Here is a 22,615-nt window from a genome sequence, read left to right as displayed (position 1 = left end):
TCTTCAGCCTCCAGCCAGCTCCACTCTTCATCTCATTCCGGAGAAATCCCGACTTGTAGCTTCTTCACTCTGAAGAACTTCTTTGACTGGCCCATTGAAGCTCTATTTATGCTAGTGCTCTCTGGCCCAAAGAGCTTCAAGGGAGGTGTGAACTCATTGAACTCCAATGAGTAAAGGTGTGAACACAAGCCTTGTATTAATTAGTTCTATTTAGTACCTTGTTTCAGGTTCTGCCCAAAACATCTTCTTGTAAGATTAGATCAACTCTAATTAGTTAGCAGTTAGTAAGGATTCCAACAATAAAGCCCTTCAGGAAGGGAAGGGGCGAGTCCCTCGGACTTTAGAATTCTCAAAATATTGCTGCCTATTACCAAGAGTCCTTGTGCCACACCATGAGAATCCCTAAGGATTGCCCGGCTCTGGGAGGGCACCAGGCCCGTCTTGGCCAGTTGATAGATCTGCTCCTTCATAGCAGCCAAGATGAGCATCAGCACATGGCAGAGCAGACTGGGACAGGCCTTCCCAGGAGCCTGCATGTGACCCATGATGGCAACGATCAGGCAGCAAAGGAGAGAGGACGTTGGAGAGCAGGACAGGAAATCGTTCAACTCGACAGAAATGAATTTTCTTTACTTTCTCATTTTTCTTCCTTTTTGATTAGTTTTCTTGAACAGCACAATAATTGTATGAATGTGTATGCTTATGTTCGATTTACATAATTTTTTTTACCATGTTTAACATATATTGCATTATTTGCCATCTAGGGGAAGGGGTAGGGGAAGGGGGGTAAAATTGGAACACAAGGCTTTGCAAGGGTCAGTGTTGAAAAATTATCCTTGCATATGTTTTGAAAATAAAAAGCTTCGATAAAAAAAGAAAAGTTAGGTCTCTTCCAGGAGTTTGGAGGCGGGGGCAGGTTGGGCAATGACTGTTATTTGTGGAAACAGCCTAGATAAGAAGTGATCGCCAGAAGGGTCGCCCCACGCTTATCAGCCAGTCTGTTAATAAACCTACTACAAGATGTGCCAAAATGTTTGTGGCAGCCCTGTTTGTAGTGGCCAGAAACTGGAAAATGAATGGATGAATTCAATTGGAGAATGGTTGGGCAAATTGTGGTATATGAATGTTATGGAATATTATTGTTCTGTAAGAAATGAGGAGCAGGATGAATACAGAGAGGACTGGCGAGACTTACGTGAACTGACGCTAAGTGAAATGAGCAGAACCAGGAGATCATTATATACCTCAATAACGATACTGTTTGAGGATGTATTCTAATGGAAGTGGATTTCTTCGACAAAGAGACCTAACTCAGTTCCAATTGATCAAGGATGGACAGAAGCAGCTACACCCAAAGAAAGAACACTGGGAAATGGATATAAACCACATGCATTTTTGTTTTTCTTCCCGGGTTATTTCTACCTTCTGAATCCAATTCTCCCTGTGCAACAAGAGAACTGCTCAGTTCTACACACATATATTGTATCTAGGATATACTGTAATATATTTAACATGTAAAGGACTGTTTGCCATCTGGGGGAGGGGGTGGAGGGAGGGAGTGGAAAAGTCGGAACAAAAGTGAGTGCAAGGGATAATGTTGTAGAAAATTACCCAGGCATGGGTTCTGTCAATAAAAAGTTATAATTATTAAAAAACAAACAAACAAACAAAAACCCACTACAAGGCGGGCTCCGGACTAAGACCTCAGACTTGTAGAGCCTCCAAGCTGGGAAGAACGAGCCAGTCTGAGTCAGGGGACCCTTTGAATGGTAGCCAGGTTCTAAAAGGGTCTTGGAAAACTAGAACCCTATGCTGAACGTTCTAAGCATTTCAGTGGGCAGATCAAGGTCTACACCAGTTTCCCAGGTTGGGGTGGAGGAGGCTGCGCTCACACCATAGTCAACCTGAAAATTACAAGTTTCAGTAAACCGGAAGCTCAGCGTGGGCCAACAACCCAAAGGAGCAGCCATTGGGGCAATGGCCAGAGCTTAGCTGATCAGTCCCCACTTTGGGATGGTGGCCATTAGGGGCAGCCCATTTTGGCCAGGATATCATTTCACTGGAGAAGACCAAGGGCAAGAAAGTCAGGAGCCTGGAGCCCGTAATGGAGGAGGACCTGGGGCGGGAGAAGAGAAGGGCTGGGGAGCTCAGTCCGTGGAAGAGGGCGCTCCTCCCGTCCCACTGGGATCTAAATGCCCCCTATTAAGCTCAGGGTCAGGGAAAGCCTTCTAGCCTGGAGCTATCCCTCAGGAGGGAGGTTCTTGCACCAAGACCGGGTATGGGGGTGAGGAGGTCCCGGGAGGGGGAGTCTGAACCTCAGTTCAGCCCCAGATTAGAGCAACTGCCTCTTCTGTCCTTCCCACGCCCAAGATTCTGGGGTTCAGACACTAGAGTGCCCAATACCCATCAAGCAGCACATGTTGTGTGACAAGACCCTGGACACAGGGAATCATAGAACCCAAAAAGTGAAAGGGCTTGGGGGCCGTTACTGGAAGAGCTCAGCCCACAAAGGGGGTGGGGGGCTGGGCACAGGAAACGCCCTCAGGCGAGCCCCGGCTCCGCCACTTAGTCTTGGGGAAGTGCCCCAAAAAGAAGCAACTCCCAGGTAGCCATGTGTAGAAGTAGTATCTGAATCCAGGTCTTTCAGGCTCTTAGTCCCCAGCTCTGCTTCCCATGCTCAGACACTTGCAAAGTCTGGGGAAGAAAGGCCTTGGTATGGGCACCCTAAGTGGTGGGACTCTAAGCAGTGGGGGCACTAAGCAGTGGGGGCACTAAGCAGTGAGGGCCCTAAGCGGTGGGGACCCTAAGTGGTGGGGACCCTAAGTGATGGGACTCTAAGCAGTGGGGGCACTAAGCGGTGGGGACCCTAAGTGGTGGGAACCCTAAGTGATGGGACTCTAAGCAGTGGGGGCACTAAGCAGTGGGGACCCTAAGTGATGGGACTCTAAGCAGTGGGGGCACTAAGCAGTGGGGACCCTAAGTGGTGGGACTCTAAGCAGTGGGGCACTAAGCAGTGGGGCACTAAGCAGTGAGGGCCCTAAGCGGTGGGGCTCTAAGCAGTGGGGCTCTAAGCAGTGGGGGCACTAAGCAGTGGGGGCACTAAGCAGTGGGGGCACTAAGCAGTGAGGGCCCTAAGCGGTGGGGACCCTAAGTGGTGGAGCCCCTAAGTGATGGGACTCTAAGCAGTGGGGGCACTAAGCAGTGGGGCTCTAAGCAGTGGGGCTCTAAGCGGTGGGGGCCCTAAGTGGTGGGGACCCTAAGCAGTAGGGGCCCTAAGTGGTGGGGACCCTAAGCGGTGGGCACCCTAAGCAGTGGGGACCCTAAGTGATGGGACTCTAAGCAGTGGGGGCACTAAGCAGTGGGGCTCTAAGCAGTGGGGGCCTAAGTGGTGGGGGCCCTAAGCAGTGGGGGCCCTAAGCAGTGGGGACCCTAAGTGATGGGACTCTAAGCAGTGGGGGCACTAAGCAGTGGGGCTCTAAGCAGTGGGGCACTAAGCAGTGGGGGCCCTAAGTGGTGGGGGCACTAAGCAGTGGGGCACTAAGCAGTGGGGCACTAAGCAGTGGGGCTCTAAGCAGTGGGGCTTTAAGCAGTGGGGGCCCTAAGCAGTGGGGGCCCTAAGCAGTAGGGGCCCTAAGTGGTGGGGACCCTAAGCGGTGGGCACCCTAAGCAGTGGGGACCCTAAGTGATGGGACTCTAAGCAGTGGGGGCACTAAGCAGTGGGGCTCTAAGCAGTGGGGGCCCTAAGTGGTGGGGGCACTAAGCAGTGGGGGCCCTAAGCAGTGGGGACCCTAAGTGATGGGACTCTAAGCAGTGGGGGCACTAAGCAGTGGGGCTCTAAGCAGTGGGGCACTAAGCAGTGGGGGCCCTAAGTGGTGGGGGCACTAAGCAGTGGGGGCCCTAAGCAGTGGGGACCCTAAATGGTGGGGACCCTAAGTACTGGGACTCTAAGCAGTGGGGGCCCTAAATGTTGGGGGCCCTAAGTGTTGGGGTCCTAAGTGGTGGGGGTGAAAGGGAAAGCTGGGAGCAGGGGTCTTTAACTTGGCTCTGAGAGACAAAGGAGTGGGGGAGGAGGCCATCCTAGAATCCTTGCAGTGTTTGGAGAAGAGGTCTGAGCCCCAGAGCTGCTTCTAGAGAGGTTGCCAAGGAAACCAGACACAATCAGGAAAAAGTGATTCCTGGTAATTGGTGCTTCAGGCCTAATGGGAGGCTCAGGTAGGAAGCAGAGAAGGGAGGGAGGGAGGGAGGGCTCCTCCGGGCTGGGAGAAGATGAATGTCTTCTCCAACCCCCTTCCCTTGACAGGTCTCAGTTTACTGAACTGTAAAAACACCAGGTGGATTGAGCTAGGATCAGAGATTTACTAGAAGCCCTCTTGTTGCAGAAATAAACCAAGACCTGGCAAAATTAAATGGCTCGTCCAGAATGACCCAAACTGGCAGAGCTGGGATCTGAACCCAGGATCTCTGCCCTCGTTCATGCAGCATGGAAGCTGGAGAGAGCTAGAAAGCCAGTGTTTAGATCTACATTCCCACCAGTTGGCGGCCAGGTCTGGAGCCGGGACTACCTGGAAGGGATGGCTTCAGCCAGTCTGAGCGGGTCTCTTCCAGACCTACTGTGGGTACAGAGAGTCCTCCCTGGGAGGACCCCCCAGTGTCAAGGACTGGAGTCAGGCCCGATACACGGCGCATCCTGAGGCCGTCCATCCGGCTTCCAGGAACACCCATGAGCCCGTGCCCCAGGGAGCACCAGGGCTGCTGAGGAGGGCACGATGTCCTCAGGTGCACGAGGTTCTCAAGCAATCTGGGAGCACCAACAGCCGACCTGGGCCACGTGGGTACAGTGGGTACAGTGCCCGTGGGATAGAGTGAGCACCCACAGAACCCTGGCACTGATGGCCACGAGGGGGTTATCCCAGAGCTGGAGAAAGGGCACTCCCGCAGCCCAGGAAGGACGGCCCCCAAGCCCAGGGTCCATAAGTCTCAGGATGCACGGGCCTCTCGGTCAATTCCCCTGGCTGGGCCAGAGATGGGTGGTGCTACTTCAGGGAAAAGTCTACCACTGGGAGGTTTCCAAAGCACTTTCCAGTACAATCTTACCTGCTCTTCCCCACAAGCCTGGGAAGCTTGGGGTGGGGAACCAGGGTTAGGGGGTCCTGCAGGGGCTGAGAGCGCTGAGTGATGGCTTGTGAGTGGAAGGAACGGATTGGATGCCAGACGGTGCCGAGGCAGGAATGGTGAATCTGGAAGGCATAAGCACAGCCGGGTGAGGAGCTGAGGTCCCCAAGCTGGGAGTCGGGGAGCGGGGCCCTTCAAAGAAAGACAAGGTTGGAAGAGGGAGATTGCAAGGGAGCGGCAACGCCTTCTGGGGGGGATGCCTTGAGTCAGAGTTCTCCGAAACATTCATGGAAATGTCTGCGAGGTAGTTTGTGACTCAGAGTGCGACACCGGGCTGGCTCTGGATCTGGGAGTCGCCTTTCCATGAGGGGGCCGGTGAGGGGGACAAGGGAGAGGGCCCGGAGCAGGCAGGGCAGCCCTGGAGGAAACCCCCCCAGCCAGGAGGACCTTGGCAAGGTCAAAGATTGAAGAAGAGACTGGGGAATGATGGAGAGGGATCCTAAAATTCATGGCAATAGATTTACAGTTGGAAGAAATCCCCATTTTACAGCTGATAAAACTGAGGCATTAAGTGAGTTAGTCAAGACTACAAAAGATAGAAAGAGTCAGAAGTGAGATTTGAACCCAGTTCCCCCCACTCCAAATCTTTCCTTTGCACCTTGGAAACTTTATTGTCTTTTTACAGAGGGATCAAAGGTGTGAGGGAGAAAGGAAGTCACTCCCAGTGGATGGCCTCCAGTGCCTTAGTAAAAGGAGAGGGCCAAACTCCACCCCTCTAGGAGGATTGCCTTTACCTTGTTCTCAAGCTATCTCCTTCCAACTCCAAAGGGCAAAAATTGGTAACTAAGGAAAGCCCAGAAATAGACACTGGAAGTGACTCACAAAGCCAAAGACGGTCCAGTCTTCTCCACCCGAAGAACATGACGCATCCGAGAGCGGATCAAGGAAGTGGCTCCGCTCAAGTCACTCCGGACTCTGGGACCCCTGGGTGCCCCTTCATCCCTTTAGCCCTTTACCCGGCCTCTGCTCTAGTCAAGCCACAGGCTTGTTCCTCACCCTCCCGCCCAGACAGATCCCACTCCAGGCCAGTCACACAGATCTCATAGACAATCCGAAGGCCTGGGATGTTTGTCCATTGAAAACGTGGATTCCTCCTTGGGAAAAGGGAGACCTTGTGTGAGTGGGCAGATTTCAGGGCCCGAGGGAGCTTTAGCCACTGAGCTGATGTTCATAGTCCATTTCTCTCTTCTCAGAATGAGCTGCGATATCCCATCTAAGATGGCTGAATTAGAGAACCTCAGACTGCCATCAATTATATTACATGGGAGACACTAGCTCAGGACCGCCCAGCATGGCGTACCTCGTCAGAGAAGGGGCTGAGTCTGTGAACCAAGCAGGATTGAATTAGTCCAAAAGAAATGCAAGATGTTCAAAGTTAGAGAAGCCCCGCCCCCCCCCAAAAAAATGTTCACATGGACTATTTGTGTCCGACCCGTGGCAGAGCACTCCGTGCTCATATGGGTCTGATGGGCCACAGTCGGGCACACTGTAACTGGGCTCTCGAGAACAAAGGACACAACCAAGACTGCTGCTGAGATTTCCTGCCTTTAACCTCTCCAGGATTGCCTTGGGGGGTTTCAGCTCCCTCTCAGGCCCCGTTTGAAGCTGACTGAAGGGATATTAAGCCTGATACTCAGATAAAGTAGCCTCCCAAGAGTCAGCGGCCTGGGAACTCTACAATTCAGCCCCCACCTTGAGAACAAGACCACCTCCCTGCCTCCCTGAGCTGTCCAGCCAGCCCTTTTTAAAGGAAGCCCCAGTCCCAGCTACTATCACAAAGGCATGAGGAAGGTCAGGAAGCAGGGATGGCAGTCTCTGAGCACGAGTTCTTGCCTTTGTCCTAAGCACATTTATTAAGAACTAACTCTAAGCCTAGTACTGGGCCACGTGCAGATGCAGCTAAAACTGCCCCTGACTTCCTTGGGCTAATATTTTACTAGGATGGGAGAGAGAACAACATAGGCACAGATAAGGAAAAACAAATGATATACAAAATGAATGGAATAATTGTTGGGGTTGGGGGGAGAATGGGTAGTTTTACTAACAGAGGAAATTCCAGTTTCCAAGGGGGACGTCAAACCAAAGTTGGGAAGATTGAACAGATTTCTGGGGGAAAACCAGGGCTCACCAGAAGAATCAAGAGTTATGTGTGTGTGTGTGTGTGTGTGTGTGTGTGTGTGTGTGTGTGTCTCCCAGAAGGACTTTGTTTTGATTTGTTTCATTATGAACTGAAAGTCTATCTTGTAATGAATAAACAGTATTACTTGGGGTGCTTGCATGGGAAGCTGTTTCCCAGAGGAGGCTTGAGATGGGGCCAAATTAACTTAAGAGAAGCAATCTAGGGGGGAAAGTCCAGAGTCTGGGGTGTTTGGGTTACACAAGAGAGGGAAACTTTCCACTTACAAGTGGAAAAGATTTGCTTACGTTATCCCGCTAGTAACAAAGCTGGGCTTTGACCCCAAATAGATCTCCCCACAGACTGGGAGCCCAGCCCCAGAGCCCAGAAGAATGGAACTATCCCTTGATGGGTGCAAATGATGGGTCCTTCCGGGCACTCCCGGCTTCCAGCTTTGAGAGAGAAGGATGACGTCCAGTCCAGCTCAAGGGGCTGAAGGAAAAGACTGGGAAGACACGGAGGGGCTGGCGGTCTCCATCATGTCCCTCTCCCCAGCTTGTTGCAAGAGGGACTTGGTGCAGTTTCTCCCTGGGGGATGATCCAGCTTAAGCTGTTATCTCTGACTCAGTTCTGCAGTGTCTGATACATATTCTCTGATTTCCGTTTTATTACTGGTTTGGTTCAATGGATTTTCTTGGCTAATTGCTAAGTGTGTGTGCACTGTGGGACTGGGGGCAAGTCTTGGACGTAGGCCTGGGGCTCCTTCTTCCCCTCTAAATTTGAAACAGCATCAGAAGTTAGCTTGAAGCTAAAAATCACATCCCTTCGATTAATAAATTTAAGGAAAGAGATGTCATGTTAGCCCTTTTCTCTGAGAAGAGCAGCGTAGCAGCCTCTCACTCCAACCTCCTGCTTCATTTCCTGGTGGGAATTAAAATGTCTCTTGGAGAAGAATGGGGGGAAGAAGCTAGATTTGTCTATTCTGCCTCCCCATAGCTTATGTAGGACTGTCCTTCTCATCACACGGGGCTTGTCACATATAGGCATATGTGTATTACATGTGTCTGTCCGTGGCTATACATTGTGTCCCCAAAGTCTTCGTGCTGTGGGATGCTATTGGAGCTTTAAGCTGCCCTGAGACTTTTGGGACAGCTTCACATACATAGGCAACATACATGTCGTTTCCAGCCATGTTTAATCCTGCCCGGGTCTACGGGAGAGCCGTTCTGCTCTTCACTTCCAGCAACGATTTCGTTTGTTCCTCCCAACTCCCCTGAGAACAGTGGGAGGGCAGGAATTGTTATTCCCACTCATGGATGGATTTCAGCAGAAGCCGGAGCCATGGAGAGCAAATTACTCACTGCGTCATGAAGAACGCGCGGATTGGCCAGAGAGAGAAGAGGAAGTCGGGGCTAGTCAGCCATTTCAGGCGCCCGGGGACCTGCTTTCTCTTGTAGACAGAGAAAGGAATCAAAATGGAGACGGAGATGGGGATGGAGGGGGAGAGAAACATGCACGGAGATCAGAAGCGAGGGACAGATCTGGGGGAAGATCCCAGGGACGGATAGGGTCAGAGGCCGAGACAGAGACGGGAAGAGGGTTCCAGTCGTAGCCCCTCTTGACCACTATGGATTGCGGGGGCTGCTTGGGGGGGGATCAGTTCTGCACCTCACCACCTGGGGCTCCAGCCAATCCCTTCTCTAGCACCGAAATATCCAAGAGAGACTCAATTCAACGGCAAAAGCTTTTGTTTCTGACCTGACGCAGGTAAATAAAGAGGAAGCGAATGAAGCTCTCGGCCCTCTTAGCCCAGATGTAGGAAGAGGAGAGACAGAATCCTCCTGGTGCCCGGTACAAAGGCCGGAGGGCACACCATGGCCTGATGGTAAATGCCCCCAGGGTGTGCCATCTGCCTTGTGCAGACCCGGGCTCTGGTCAGCTTGTGTCTAGAATCCAGCTGAGGCTTAGCCAAGGCGTCTCCCTCCTGCCATTTCTCAGTTTGTTCATCTGTAAAATGGGCCTGGGCTGCTTACGTCCATCACAAGGCTCAACGTAAAGTACTCTGCAAACCACCAGATGCTATGTAAGGAACAGCTTTTGCTATTCTCTCTGATGTAATTGTGTCACGGCCACGGCAGGATTACTCCACGATCAGTCCCGATGGACGTGGCTCTTCTCAACAACGAGCCGATCCGGGGCGGTTCCCGTGATCTCGTGATGGGGAGAGGACTGTGGGACCGGGGTGTGGACCCCAACATGGCACTCTCACTTTTTGTTTGCTTGCATTTCGTTTTTTTCTCATTTTTTTTTCTTTTTGATCTGATTCTTCTTGTGCAGCAAGATAATTATATAAACATATGCACATAGACTGAATTTACATACATTTTTATCATGTTTAACATATACTGGATTACTTGCCTTCTAGGAACGGGGGTGGGGGAAGGGAGGGAAAATTGGAACACAAGCTTTGGAAAATAAAAAGCTTCAACCAAAAAATGACCCAAAAAAGAGATAGAATTGTGTCAGTAGGTGTGTCGTCTCATTCAGCTTCCTCTGGGAGCTGGCAAATCCCCTACCTGAGAGAAGCCCAGAAAATGGCAGCCTCCCCCAGGAGGAGGCAGCCATGGCATCTGTGTACGCCACTGTCTCAGGGGGAGGCTGGAGGGAGGGTGGACCGGAGGTGGCCTCCCAAAGTCTGGAGGACTCTCTCCACCCCTCGTAGTTCCAGGGAAATGATACCTTTTTAAAACTCCATCAGCCGGAGCCTCCCCCCTAGTACATTAACTGCCAATGATCAGCGTCCCGGTTCCATTTAACCAATTAACGTCAATTAGCAGTTTGTTGTGGTCTTTGAGTCTCCCCACCCCCAGACCGCTGGATCCCCCCTGATGAAGACTCACTATAAACCCCCACGGGATGTGTGGCCCTGATAAAGTCCCTTAACCTCTTCTTTATTTCCCTTTAACTGTGAAATTGACTATGGGGGGGAATGCAATTGCAAGTTTGTGGTGAGAATCCAATGAAGTGATATTTGTAAAGCACTTAGCATGCACCTGACACATAGTAGGCACTTCCTAACTGCTTATTCCCTCCCCTTCCCCTTCCCATTCTTATCATGCTGATGAGATTTTCCTGGGGAAGGCCAGAGCTGCCTCCCAGTCACAGACTGGTCACAAGATGGGTTTGCACTTTATTACCCACATCTGCCCTCCTTGAAATGCCCCCCCCCCGCAAGGGCCGTCACCTCATGTGAACACATGTTCAGGCTCCTGGCCGACTTAATAATCTTCTGTTTGGATTTCAGTTTCTCCCTGTGCCCAGTGAAGGCTCTTATGGCTGACGACAGCAACAACAATAGCTCAGATTTGTATAGCACCTACTATGTGCCAGGTACTAAGTGCTTTACATACTATTCCCCCAGATTCCTATGAAGTAGAAGCAGGTATTGTCTCCTATAGCACCTACTATGTGCCAGGCACTAAGTACTTTATAAATACTATCCCCCGAGATCCCCGTGAAGTAGAAGCGTGTATTGTCTCCTATAGCACCTACTATGTGCTGGGTACTTAGTACGCTTTATGTGTCCCGTGTGAAGGGAAGTAGGTGAAAAAGCGGCTGGGCAGCAGAGAGCTCTTGGGCCGAGGAGGCACGGGGTCAGAAGCTGCTGGTGGCAAATTCCTGGCAGAAATCCTCTGTTTCCAGGCCTCGACCCCATCGGGCCTCCCGGCTGCTCCTCAAACAAGACCCACCATCTACGGACGGCTGTGCAGCTAGGGATGTCACATTCACTTCTGTCTTCCTCAGTTCCACCATCTGTAAAATGGGCACAGGATGCCTCCCTCCCAGTGTTTTTAACAAGCTCAGATGGGATCACTTGGGAAGGAGGTGACTCCATGTGTAATCTCTGCCTCACAGCGCTGGCCTTCTCAATGGGGGGAGGGGAGGAAGGGAGAGAATCTGGGACTCAAAACTTAAACCTGTTAAATGATAGAATATATATGTGTGAATATGGGAATTGGAATATACATATATTTATGAAAGAGGCAGCTATGTTTGGGCTTCCATGACATTAGACCAGAGAAGGAGTGGGAAGAGAAGAAATAAAATTTGGACAATCCAAGAGGGAAATCAGCCTCTCTGGGCTCCCCTCAGAGCATCAGCTCCCTCCAGAGCCAGGGCTGCCGGGATCCCGCGCCCATCCTCATTGAGGAAGGCGAGGCGCTGGTTCCGGGCTCCAGGCCCAATCTCTAGGCCCCTCCTGAGCCAGAGAGGCTGTGATGAGGCGATGGGAGCCAATGGCGACTGTTACCCCCCTACCTTGGACAGCAGACACAGCAGAAAATGTATCAGTGGAAGGGGCTTCCCTGCACTAACAAAGTCCCCACCCCAGCCCAAAATGTTTATTTGTCAAGGTCACTAACAAAATCGTCCCCCCCCAACCCCAAACAGTTGTTTTTCAAGGTCACTAACAAAGTTCCCCCCAGCCCAAAACAGTTGTTTGTCAAGGTCAATGGCAAAGTCATCTCCAATCCAAAACAGTTATTTGTCAAGGTCACTAACAAAGTCATCCCCCCAGCCCAAAATGTTTATTTGTCAAGGTTACTAACAAAGTTCCCCCCAGTCCAAAACAGTTATTTGTCAAGGTCACTAACAAAGTCCCCCCAGTCCAAAATGTTTATTTGTCAAAGTCACTAACAAAGTCATCCCCTCCCAGCCCCAAACAGTTATTTGTCAAGGTCACTAACAAAGTTCCCCCCAGCCCAAAACAGTTGTTTGTCAAGGTCACTAACAAAGTCCCCCCCAGCCCAAAACAGTTGTTTGTCAGGTCACTAACAAAGTCATCCCCCCCCCCCCCGAGCCCAAAATGTTTATTTGTCAAGGTCACTAACAAAGTCCCCCCAGTCCAAAATAAGTATTTGTCAAGGTCACTAACAAAGTCATTTCCCCCCAGTCCAAAATAAGTATTTGTCAAGGTCACTAATAAAGTCCCCCTAGCCCAAAACAGTTGTTTGTCAGGTCACTAACAAAGTCATCCCCCCCAGTCCAAAATGTTTATTTGTCAAGGTCACTAACAAAGTTGTCCCCCCCCAGCCCAAAACAGTTGTTTGTCAAGGTCAATAGCAAAGTCATCTCCAATCCAAAACAGTTATTTGTCAAGGTAACTAACAAAATCCCCTCCCCCCAGTCCAAAATGTTTATTTGTCAAGGTCACTAATAAAATCCCCCCAGTAAAAAATGTTTATTTGTCAAGGTCCCTAACAAAGTCATCCTCTCCCAGCCCCAAACAGTTGTTTGTCAAGGTCACTAACAAAGTCCCCCCCAGCCCAAAACAGTTGTTTGTCAAGGTCAATAGCAAAGTCACCCCCAGCCCAAAACAGTTGTTTGTCAAGGTCACTAACAAAGTCATCCCCCCAGCCCAAAATGTTTATTTGTCAAGGTCACTAACAAAGTCCCCCCAGTCCAAAATAAGTATTTGCCAAAGTCACTAACAAAGTTCCCCCAGCCCGAAACAGTTGTTTGTCAAGGTCAATGGCAAAGTCATCTTCAATCCAAAACCGTTGTTTGTCAAGGTCACTAACAAAATCCCCTCCCCCCAGTCCAAAATGTTTATTTGTCAAGGTCACTAACAAAGTCCTCCCAGTCCAAAATAAGTATTTGTCAAGGTCACTAACAAAGTCCCCCCGGTCCAAAATGTTTGTCAAGGTCACTAACAAAGTCATCCCCCCAGCCCAAAATGTTTATTTGTCAAGGTCAATAACAAAGTCTCCACCAGCCCAAAATGTTTATTTGTCAAGGTCAATAACAAAGTCTCCCCAACCCCCAGCCCAAAACGGTTGTTTTTCAAGGTCACTAACAAAATCCCCCAGTCCAAAATAAGTATTTGTCAAGGTCACTAACAAAGTCCCCCCAGTCCAAAATGTTTGTCAAGGTCACTAACAAAGTCATCCCCCCAGCCCAAAATGTTTATTTGTCAAGGTCAATAACAAAGTCTCCACCAGCCCAAAATGTTTATTTGTCAAGGTCAATAACAAAGTCTCCCCAACCCCCAGCCCAAAACGGTTGTTTTTCAAGGTCACTAACAAAATCCCCCAGTCCAAAATAAGTATTTGTCAAGGTCACTAACAAAGTCCCCCCAGTCCAAAATGTTTGTCAAGGTCACTAACAAAGTCATCCCCCCAGCCCAAAATGTTTATTTGTCAAGGTCACTAACAAGTCCCCCCAGTCCAAAATAAGTATTTGTCAAGGTCACTAATAAAGTCCTCTAGCCCCAAACAGTTATTTTTCAAGGTCACTAACAAAGTCATCCCCCCAGCCCAAAATGTTTATTTGTCAAGGTCACTAACAAAGACCTCCTAGTCCAAAATAAGTATTTGTCAAGGTCACTAACAAAGTCCCCCCCAACCCAAAATGTTTATTTGTCAAGGTCACTAACAAAGTCCCCCCCCAGTCCAAAATGTTATTTGTCAAGGTCACTAACAAAGTCCCCACCCCAGTCCAAAATAAGTATTTGTCAAGGTCACTAACAAAGTCCTCCTAGTTCAAAATAAGTATTTGTCAAGGTCACTAACAAAGTCCTCCCAGTCCAAAATAAGTATTTGTCAAGGTCAATAACAAAGTCCCCCCGGTCCAAAATGTTTGTCAAGGTCACTAACAAAGTCATCCCCCCAGTCCAAAATGTTTATTTGTCAAGGTTACTAACAAAGACCTCCTAGTCCAAAATAAGTATTTGTCAAGGTCACTAACAAAGTCCCCCCCAACCCAAAATGTTTATTTGTCAAGGTCACTAACAAAGTCCCCCCCCCAGTCCAAAATGTTATTTGTCAAGGTCACTAACAAAGTCCCCACCCCAGTCCAAAATAAGTATTTGTCAAGGTCACTAACAAAGTCCTCCTAGTTCAAAATAAGTATTTGTCAAGGTCACTAACAAAGTCCTCCCAGTCCAAAATAAGTATTTGTCAAGGTCAATAACAAAGTCCCCCCGTCCAAAATGTTTGTCAAGGTCACTAACAAAGTCATCCCCCCAGTCCAAAATGTTTATTTGTCAAGGTCACTAACAAAGTCCTCCTAGTCCAAAATAAGTATTTGTCAAGGTCACTAACAAAGTCCCCCCAGTCCAAAATGTTTATTTGTCAAGGTCACTAACAAAGTCCTCCTAGTCCAAAATAAGTATTTGTCAAGGTCACTAACAAAGTCCCCCCAGTCCAAAATGTTTATTTGTCAAGGTCACTAACAAAGTCATCCTCTCCCAGCCCCAAACAGTTGTTTGTCAAGGTCACTAACAAAGTCCCCCCCAGCCCAAAACAGTTGTTTGTCAAGGTCAATAGCAAAGTCACCCCCAGCCCAAAACAGTTGTTTGTCAAGGTCACTAACAAAGTCATCCCCCCAGCCCAAAATGTTTATTTGTCAAGGTCACTAACAAAGTCCCCCCAGTCCAAAATAAGTATTTGTCAAAGTCACTAACAAAGTTCCCCCAGCCCGAAACAGTTGTTTGTCAAGGTCAATGGCAAAGTCATCTTCAATCCAAAACCGTTGTTTGTCAAGGTCACTAACAAAATCCCCTCCCCCCAGTCCAAAATGTTTATTTGTCAAGGTCACTAACAAAGTCCTCCCAGTCCAAAATAAGTATTTGTCAAGGTCACTAACAAAGTCCCCCCGGTCCAAAATGTTTGTCAAGGTCACTAACAAAGTCATCCCCCCAGCCCAAAATGTTTATTTGTCAAGGTCAATAACAAAGTCTCCACCAGCCCAAAATGTTTATTTGTCAAGGTCAATAACAAAGTCTCCCCAACCCCCAGCCCAAAACGGTTGTTTTTCAAGGTCACTAACAAAGTCCCCCAGTCCAAAATAAGTATTTGTCAAGGTCACTAACAAAGTCCCCCCAGTCCAAAATGTTTGTCAAGGTCACTAACAAAGTCATCCCCCCAGCCCAAAATGTTTATTTGTCAAGGTCACTAACAAAGTCCCCCCAGTCCAAAATAAGTATTTGTCAAGGTCACTAATAAAGTCCTCTAGCCCCAAACAGTTATTTTTCAAGGTCACTAACAAAGTCATCCCCCCAGCCCAAAATGTTTATTTGTCAAGGTCAATAACAAAGTCTCCACCAGCCCAAAATGTTTATTTGTCAAGGTCAATAACAAAGTCTCCCCAACCCCCAGCCCAAAACGGTTGTTTTTCAAGGTCACTAACAAAGTCCCCCCTGTCCAAAATAACTATTTGTCAAGGTCACTAATAAAGTCCCCCTAGCCCAAAACAGTTGTTTGTCAAGGTCACTAACAAAGTCCCCTCCCCCCAGCCCAAAACAGTTGTTTGTCAAGGTCACTAACAAAGTCCCCCCAGTCCAAAATGTTATTTGTCAAGGTCACTAACAAAGTCATCCCCTCCCAGCCCCAAACAGTTGTTTTTCAAGGTCACTAACAAAGTCCCCCCCAGTCCAAAATGTTATTTGTCAAGGTCACTAACAAAGTCATCCTCTCCCAGCCCCAAACAGTTGTTTTTCAAGGTCACTAACAAAGTCCCTCCCAGCCCAAAATGTTTATTTGTCAAGGTCACTAACAATGTCCCCCCACTTCAAAATAAGTATTTGTCAAGGTCACTAATAAAGTCCCCCTAGCCCCAAACAGTTGTTTTTCAAGGTCAATAGCAAAATCATCTCCAATCCAAAACAGTTATTTATCAAGGTCACTAGCAAAGTCATCCCCCAGCCCAAAACAGTTGTTTGTCAAGGTCAATAACAAAGTCCCCCCAGTCCAAAATGTTATTTGTCAAGGTCACTAACAAAGTCATCCCCTCCCAGCCCCAAACAGTTATTTGTCAAGGTCACTAACAAAGTCCCTCCCAGCCCAAAATGTTTATTTGTCAAGATCACTAATAATGTCCCCCCACTTCAAAATAAGTATTTGTCAAGGTCACTAATAAAGTCCCCCTAGCCCCAAACAGTTGTTTTTCAAGGTCAATAGCAAAATCATCTCCAATCCAAAACAGTTATTTATCAAGGTCACTAGCAAAGTCATCCCCCAGCCCAAAACAGTTGTTTGTCAAGGTCAATAACAAAGTCCCCCCAGTCCAAAATGTTATTTGTCAAGGTCACTAACAAAGTCATCCCCTCCCAGCCCCAAACAGTTATTTGTCAAGGTCACTAACAAAGTCCCTCCCAGCCCAAAATGTTTATTTGTCAAGATCACTAACAATGTCCCCCCACTTCAAAATAAGTATTTGTCAAGGTCACTAATAAAGTCCCCCTAGCCCCAAACAGTTGTTTTTCAAGGTCAATAGCAAAATCATCTCCAATCCAAAACAGTTATTTATCAAGGTCACTAGCAAAGTCACCCCCCCAGCCCAAAACAGTTGTTTGTCAAGGTCAATAACAAAGTCCCCCCAGTCCAAAATGTTATTGTCAAGGTCACTAACAAAGTCATCCCCTCCCAGCCCCAAACAGTTGTTTTTCAAGGTCACTAACAAAGTTTCCCCAACCCAAAACAGTTGTTTGTCAAGGTCACTAACAAAGTCCCCTCCCCCCAGCCCAAAATAGTTATTTGTCAAGGTCACTAACAAAGTCCCTCCCAGCCCAAAACAGTTGTTTGTCAAGGTCACTAACAAAGTCCCTCCCCCCAGCCCAAAACAGTTGTTTGTCAAGGTCACTAACAAAGTCCCCTCCCCCCAGCCCAAAACAGTTGTTTGTCAGGGTCACTAACAAAGTCCCCTCCCCCCAGCCCAAAACAGTTGTTTGTCAAGGTCACTAACAAAGTCCCTCCCCCCAGCCCAAAACAGTTGTTTGTCAAGGTCACTAACAAAGTCCCCCCAGTCCAAAATGTTATTTGTCAAGGTCACTAACAAAGTCATCCCCTCCCAGCCCCAAACAGTTGTTTTTCAAGGTCACTAACAAAGTTCCCCCCAGCCCAAAACAGTTGTTTGTCAAGGTCACTAACAAAGTCCCTCCCCCCAGCCCAAAATAGTTATTTGTCAAGGTCACTAACAAAGTCCCTCCCAGCCCAAAACAGTTGTTTGTCAAGGTCACTAACAAAGTCCCCTCCCCCCAGCCCAAAACAGTTGTTTGTCAAGGTCACTAACAAAGTCCCCTCCCCCCAGCCCAAAACAGTTGTTTGTCAAGGTCACTAATAAAGTCCCCCCAGCCCAAAACAGTTGTTTGTCAAGGTCACTAACAAAGTCCCCCCAGTCCAAAATGTTATTTGTCAAGGTCACTAACAAAGTCATCCCCTCCCAGCCCCAAACAGTTGTTTTTCAAGGTCACTAACAAAGTTCCCCCCAGCCCAAAACAGTTGTTTGTCAAGGTCACTAACAAAGTCCCCTCCCCCCAGCCCAAAATAGTTATTTGTCAAGGTCACTAACAAAGTCCCTCCCAGCCCAAAATGTTTATTTGTCAAGGTCACTAACAATGTCCCCCCACTTCAAAATAAGTATTTGTCAAGGTCACTAATAAAGTCCCCCTAGCCCCAAACAGTTGTTTTTCAAGGTCAATAGCAAAATCATCTCCAATCCAAAACAGTTGTTTATCAAGGTCACTAGCAAAGTCACCCCCAGCCCAAAACAGTTGTTTGTCAAGGTCAATAACAAAGTCCCCCCCAGTCCAAAATGTTATTTGTCAAGGTCACTAACAAAGTCATCCCCTCCCAGCCCCAAACAGTTGTTTTTCAAGGTCACTAACAAAGTTCCCCCCAGCCCAAAACAGTTGTTTGTCAAGGTCACTAACAAAGTCCCCTCCCCCCAGCCCAAAATAGTTATTTGTCAAGGTCACTAACAAAGTCCCTCCCAGCCCAAAATGTTTATTTGTCAAGGTCACTAACAATGTCCCCCCAGTTCAAAATAAGTATTTGTCAAGGTCACTAATAAAGTCCCCCTAGCCCCAGTTGTTTTTCAAGGTCAATAGCAAAATCATCTCCAATCCAAAACAGTTATTTATCAAGGTCACTAGCAAAGTCACCCCCCAGCCCAAAACAGTTGTTTGTCAAGGTCAATAACAAACTCCCCCCAGTCCAAAATGTTATTTGTCAAGGTCACTAACAAAGTCATCCCCTCCCAGCCCCAAACAGTTGTTTTTCAAGGTCACTAACAAAGTCCCTCCCAGCCCAAAATGTTTATTTGTCAAGGTCACTAACAATGTCCCCCCAGTTCAAAATAAGTATTTGTCAAGGTCACTAATAAAGTCCCCCTAGCCCCAAACAGTTGTTTTTCAAGGTCAATAGCAAAATCATCTCCAATCCAAAACAGTTATTTATCAAGGTCACTAGCAAAGTCACCCCCAGCCCAAAACAGTTGTTTGTCAAGGTCAATAACAAAGTCCCCCCCAGTCCAAAATGTTATTTGTCAAGGTCACTAACAAAGTCATCCCCTCCCAGCCCCAAACAGTTATTTGTCAAGGTCACTAACAAAGTCCCTCCCAGCCCAAAATGTTTATTTGTGAAGATCACTAACAATGTCCCCCCACTTCAAAATAAGTATTTTTCAAGGTCACTAATAAAGTCCCCCTAGCCCCAAACAGTTGTTTTTCAAGGTCAATAGCAAAATCATCTCCAATCCAAAACAGTTATTTATCAAGGTCACTAGCAAAGTCACCCCCAGCCCAAAACAGTTGTTTGTCAAGGTCGATAACAAAGTCCCCCCAGTCCAAAATGTTATTTGTCAAGGTCACTAACAATGTCCCCCCAGTTCAAAATAAGTATTTGTCAAGGTCACTAATAAAGTCCTCCCAGCCCAAAACAGTTGTTTGTCAAGGTCAATAACAAAGTCCCCCCCAGTCCAAAATGTTTATTTGTCAAGGTCACTAACAAAGTCGTTCCCCCCCAGCCCCAAACAGTTGTTTTTCAAGGTCACTAACAAAATCCCCCCAGTCCAAAACAAGTATTTGTCAAGGTCAATAGCAAAGTCCCCCCCAGCCCGAAATGATTATTTGTCCAGGTCACAGGCCATGCAGGCTGGGCGGGCCAGAGGGCACCTCAGAATGCTGCCGGCCAGTCCGGGGCTCCTGCTACCATCATGCTTCACTTTGGGAAGTGAAAGGGTTTCATTGCTGATGTTTCGGGATTCGGAGGCACGAGAGGGTCCCGGGGAAAGGGCTCGGGGAGCCAGCTTGGCTGCGGCCCCCTCTCCTTCCTCTCCAATCTCAGGGACCCGCCCCTTTGGAAGGATGGCTCTGCTGCTGGCCAGTGGGCACCCTCTGGTGGAAGAAATGCTGAACGTCTCCCCATCCCCGCCTTCCATCCCGTTCCCCCCTCCCTCAGTCTCCCTCTCCCCATTTCAGTCGCCATGTCCTCTCCGGGGGAAAAGGGAGGGGAGATGGGCCAGAGGAAGAAGGGGGCGGGCGGCGGCCTCTGAACGAGACACCTCGGAGCAGCATCGGGCCTTTATTCATCAGCAGATGGTGACTTGTGTCCGGTCCCGGCCCCGGCCCTGTCAGTGTGCGGCCGGTCGGGCGGGGAGGGGCAGGTCACAGAGCAGCGGGCACTCCCCGGCACAGCCGGGCCCCCTCTGCCTCTCTGGCCCCTCCTGGTGCAGCCAGCCCCCGCCCAGGCCCCTTGGAAGGGAAGGGACCGCGGCCAAAGGCCCAGGGTGGGCCCTTCCCTAGGGCAGCATCCTTGCTCAGGCCGGGAAGAAGAGGGAGGTATTGGAGGGCAGGTTTTCGGCCAATCCGTGGCTCCGTGAGCATTTATTAAGTGCCTGCTGTGTGCCGGGCACTGGCCAAGCAAAAGCTCTTCCGAGAGGCTACAATCGAATAGGGAGACCCCCTGTCCACAGTCCCCTGCGAAGGAGCCCGGCATCGGTCAATCGGAGGCAGTCGCTCCGGGGAAGGGCCTGGGGCTGAGGGGGCCGGGAGAGGCTTCCTGGGGAGGCGGGATGTCAGCCCCGCTACAGGAAGCCGAGATGAGGAGGAAGAGCATCCCGGGCCCAGGAGCCCACCCGAGGGAGAAGGGGGGGGTCTGTTCTCGGGGGGCAGCGAGGTCCCGGCAGGGGGTCAGGGGTCAGAGAGGGCTTCAGCAGGAGTCCGGCGTCAGCAGCCCTCGCTCTCCAGGCCCCTGAATATCTCCCTTCACCCCAGGGAGGCTGCTGAGGCTAAGGGCCGGCCTCCCCTTCTGGGGCAGAGCCCCAGAAAGATCAATGGCTTCGGCCTCCAGAAGGAAGTCAGCGGCCGGCCAGGAGCACCAAGGGGGTGCCCGGGCCGCGAGGACGGAGGGGGCGCCCGGGCCGCGGGGCCGGGCAAGGCACCCGAGGAGACGCCGCTTGGCCGAGGAAGGGACGAGGCTGTAAATTATAAATAAAGGAGCAGAGCGGCGCCGGCGTCCGCCCGGAGGAGCCTGGGGACTCCCTGGAAGTTCTGGTCATCCCGGGCCCGGAGGAAGCTGGGACAGGGGGTCCTGCCCACCGCCGCCCCCCTTCAGCTGGCAGAGTCCTGGGCGGGGCCGGGCGGGGCCGAGCGGCTGAGGGTCACCCCCGGGAGGTTGGCCACGAAGCTCCCCCACGTTCTTCTCAGGGCATGATCCACCTGCTGGGGGCCAGAGAGGCAGAAGACGGTCAGTGGGGAGGAATTGTGTCCCGGGGGGACGGCTGAGCCCTAGCAGCCCTTGCCCCGCCTCCCGTCCCAGCTCGGCCGGGGATGTCAGCTAGCTCCGTCGCCCCTTCCCCCTTCCAGCCCCGGGCCCTGGGGACGCCGGCTGTGCTGCTGGCCGCCCGGCCACTCTGGGTCTCCAGGACGCCCCCTCCAGAGTCCCAGGATGCTCCGGGGAAGGAGGTCCTCAGGGAAAGCCCCCGCAAGCGCTGGGAATGAAGCCGTGAGGGCCCCCGATGAGGAATCAGGCAGCGCTCCCCCCAAACCAGAACGACAGCCACAGGGATCCCATTCACAGACGGAATTCTCTGGGGTCTGCCCCGTCGCCTAGCCTCAGTGTATTCAGCTGTGAAATGGGAGGACGCTTGCTCGGCTTATGGGAAGCTTCGTCCAGAGCGCTGAGGGATTCTGGGGGGCAGCCCAGGGAAGGAGACCCTCGAAGCCTTATCGTTCCCATTTTACGGACGGAAACTTTGTTTATCCTTCATTCTGGGAGGGCCCTGATGTCAGAGATCAGGCAAGTGAAGTGGAGTTAAATGAGGGAGGGCTGGGCAAGGTCGCCCGCCTCACTTTCCCCTCCAGACTCATGGGGCCGTGGCCAGATCTGGCTCGGGACCAGACACGGCCCAGCTCTGGGTCTCTGTCTTAGGGCCTGGCTCAGGAGGGCGGCCGGGGCCCTTCCCAGCCTCCCTCCTCCCAGCCCCCATCACTTACCTTCTTATACTGGTGCATTCGCTGCCTCCCCCGAGCCTTGCCTTGGATCAGCTGCTCCGTGTCCCCGGGGTTCCCGGCAGCGCCGTCGGGAGGAGGGGAGTCCCCGCCCTCGGGGAGGCCCCCGCTGGCTTCCGGCGGCCGCTTTTCTCTCCGGGGCCGGAGGCTGAGGGACCTCTGGAAGCGGGGGCCCTGCTGGCGGCCCTGGGGGACGAGGGGGCTCAGCCCCTTGCGTTCTGAGCGATCCCCCCACGCGTCCTGGAGTTTGTTATAGGAGGCCCGGGGGAGCCTGAGGGACTGGCTCCGAGTGGTCACCATGGCCGCGGCGGGGAATGACCAGCCCGGGGCCCGGCTCTCTCCTAAGTACCCGGAGCTGCCGCTGCTCGGCCGGGGGAGTCCACACCCAGCCGCCAGGTGACGAGGGACCAAAGGTTGGAGCGGCTGAAGCTCCAAAGTGCAAACCACAGCGAGCTCCAGGTCAAAGGGAGCCCTGACCACCACCGCCCCTCCCCCTCGCCCCCAGCTGCCCTCTCCCCATTTCACAGATGAGAACACTGAGGCTCAGAGAACTTCCGACTTGTCCACGTCCCACAACCAGGAAGGACCAGAGCTGAGATCCCAACCCAGCCCTCTTGATCCCAAGGGCAGTCCTAGTCGTTCCGCCAGAGGTGTCCTGTATAGACGGCTTGCCCTAAGTTCAAATTCAGCCCCTTATTAGCTGTGTGATCCCAGGCAAATGACTTAACTGCTGTCTGCCTCAGTGTCCTCCGCTGCAAAATGGGAACAATCACAGCATCTGCTTCCCAAGGTTGTTGAGCAGATAAAGGAGCTAATATTGTGTTAGCACAGTGACTGGCCCAGAGTACACAATAAATGCTGGTTTCTGCCCTTTCTTTCCTCTCCCTCCTTTCTTCCTCCTTCTTCCCTTCCTTTCCTCCTTGTGTTTCTTCCTTCCCTTTCCTTAATTTCCATCTATTTCCTTCCTTTTCCCTCTCTCTCCCCTCCCTTTCTTCTCTACCTTCCTTCTTTCCTTCCTTCCTTTCCATTTACATCCTTCC

At 50.6% G+C, this 22,615-nt stretch overlaps 1 protein-coding gene and 1 long non-coding RNA gene across 5 annotated transcripts; one reads left to right on the top strand and one right to left on the bottom strand.

The window, feature by feature from the left end:
* The first annotated feature begins 15,756 nt into the window (after positions 1 to 15,756).
* LOC127541899 (uncharacterized) lies at positions 15,757 to 19,540 on the top strand. Of its 4 annotated transcripts, XR_007948505.1 has the most exons (4): positions 16,290 to 16,598; positions 17,805 to 18,125; positions 18,754 to 18,887; positions 19,019 to 19,540. It is a non-coding gene; the product is annotated as an uncharacterized LOC127541899 (long non-coding RNA). The 4 variants fall into 4 exon arrangements; XR_007948503.1 differs by lacking the exon at positions 16,290 to 16,598 and adding an exon at positions 15,757 to 15,966 and having other exon boundaries at positions 18,754 to 19,540; XR_007948504.1 differs by lacking the exon at positions 16,290 to 16,598 and adding an exon at positions 16,172 to 16,282 and having other exon boundaries at positions 18,754 to 19,540.
* An 88-nt stretch (positions 19,541 to 19,628) lies between these two features.
* C6H11orf86 (chromosome 6 C11orf86 homolog) lies at positions 19,629 to 22,018 on the bottom strand. The gene is made up of 2 exons (XM_051967218.1): positions 21,561 to 22,018; positions 19,629 to 20,786 (listed from the first exon to the last, which is right to left on the bottom strand). Exons 1-2 carry the CDS (start codon positions 21,873 to 21,875, stop codon positions 20,676 to 20,678), a joined length of 426 nt encoding a protein of 141 aa, XP_051823178.1. The 5' UTR covers positions 21,876 to 22,018; the 3' UTR covers positions 19,629 to 20,675.
* Positions 22,019 to 22,615: the final 597 nt, after the last annotated feature.

Source organism: Antechinus flavipes, chromosome 6 (assembly GCF_016432865.1).
Source record: "Antechinus flavipes isolate AdamAnt ecotype Samford, QLD, Australia chromosome 6, AdamAnt_v2, whole genome shotgun sequence".
Lineage (NCBI taxonomy): Eukaryota > Metazoa > Chordata > Mammalia > Dasyuromorphia > Dasyuridae > Antechinus > Antechinus flavipes.
This window is presented reverse-complemented; position numbering and strand designations above follow the sequence as displayed.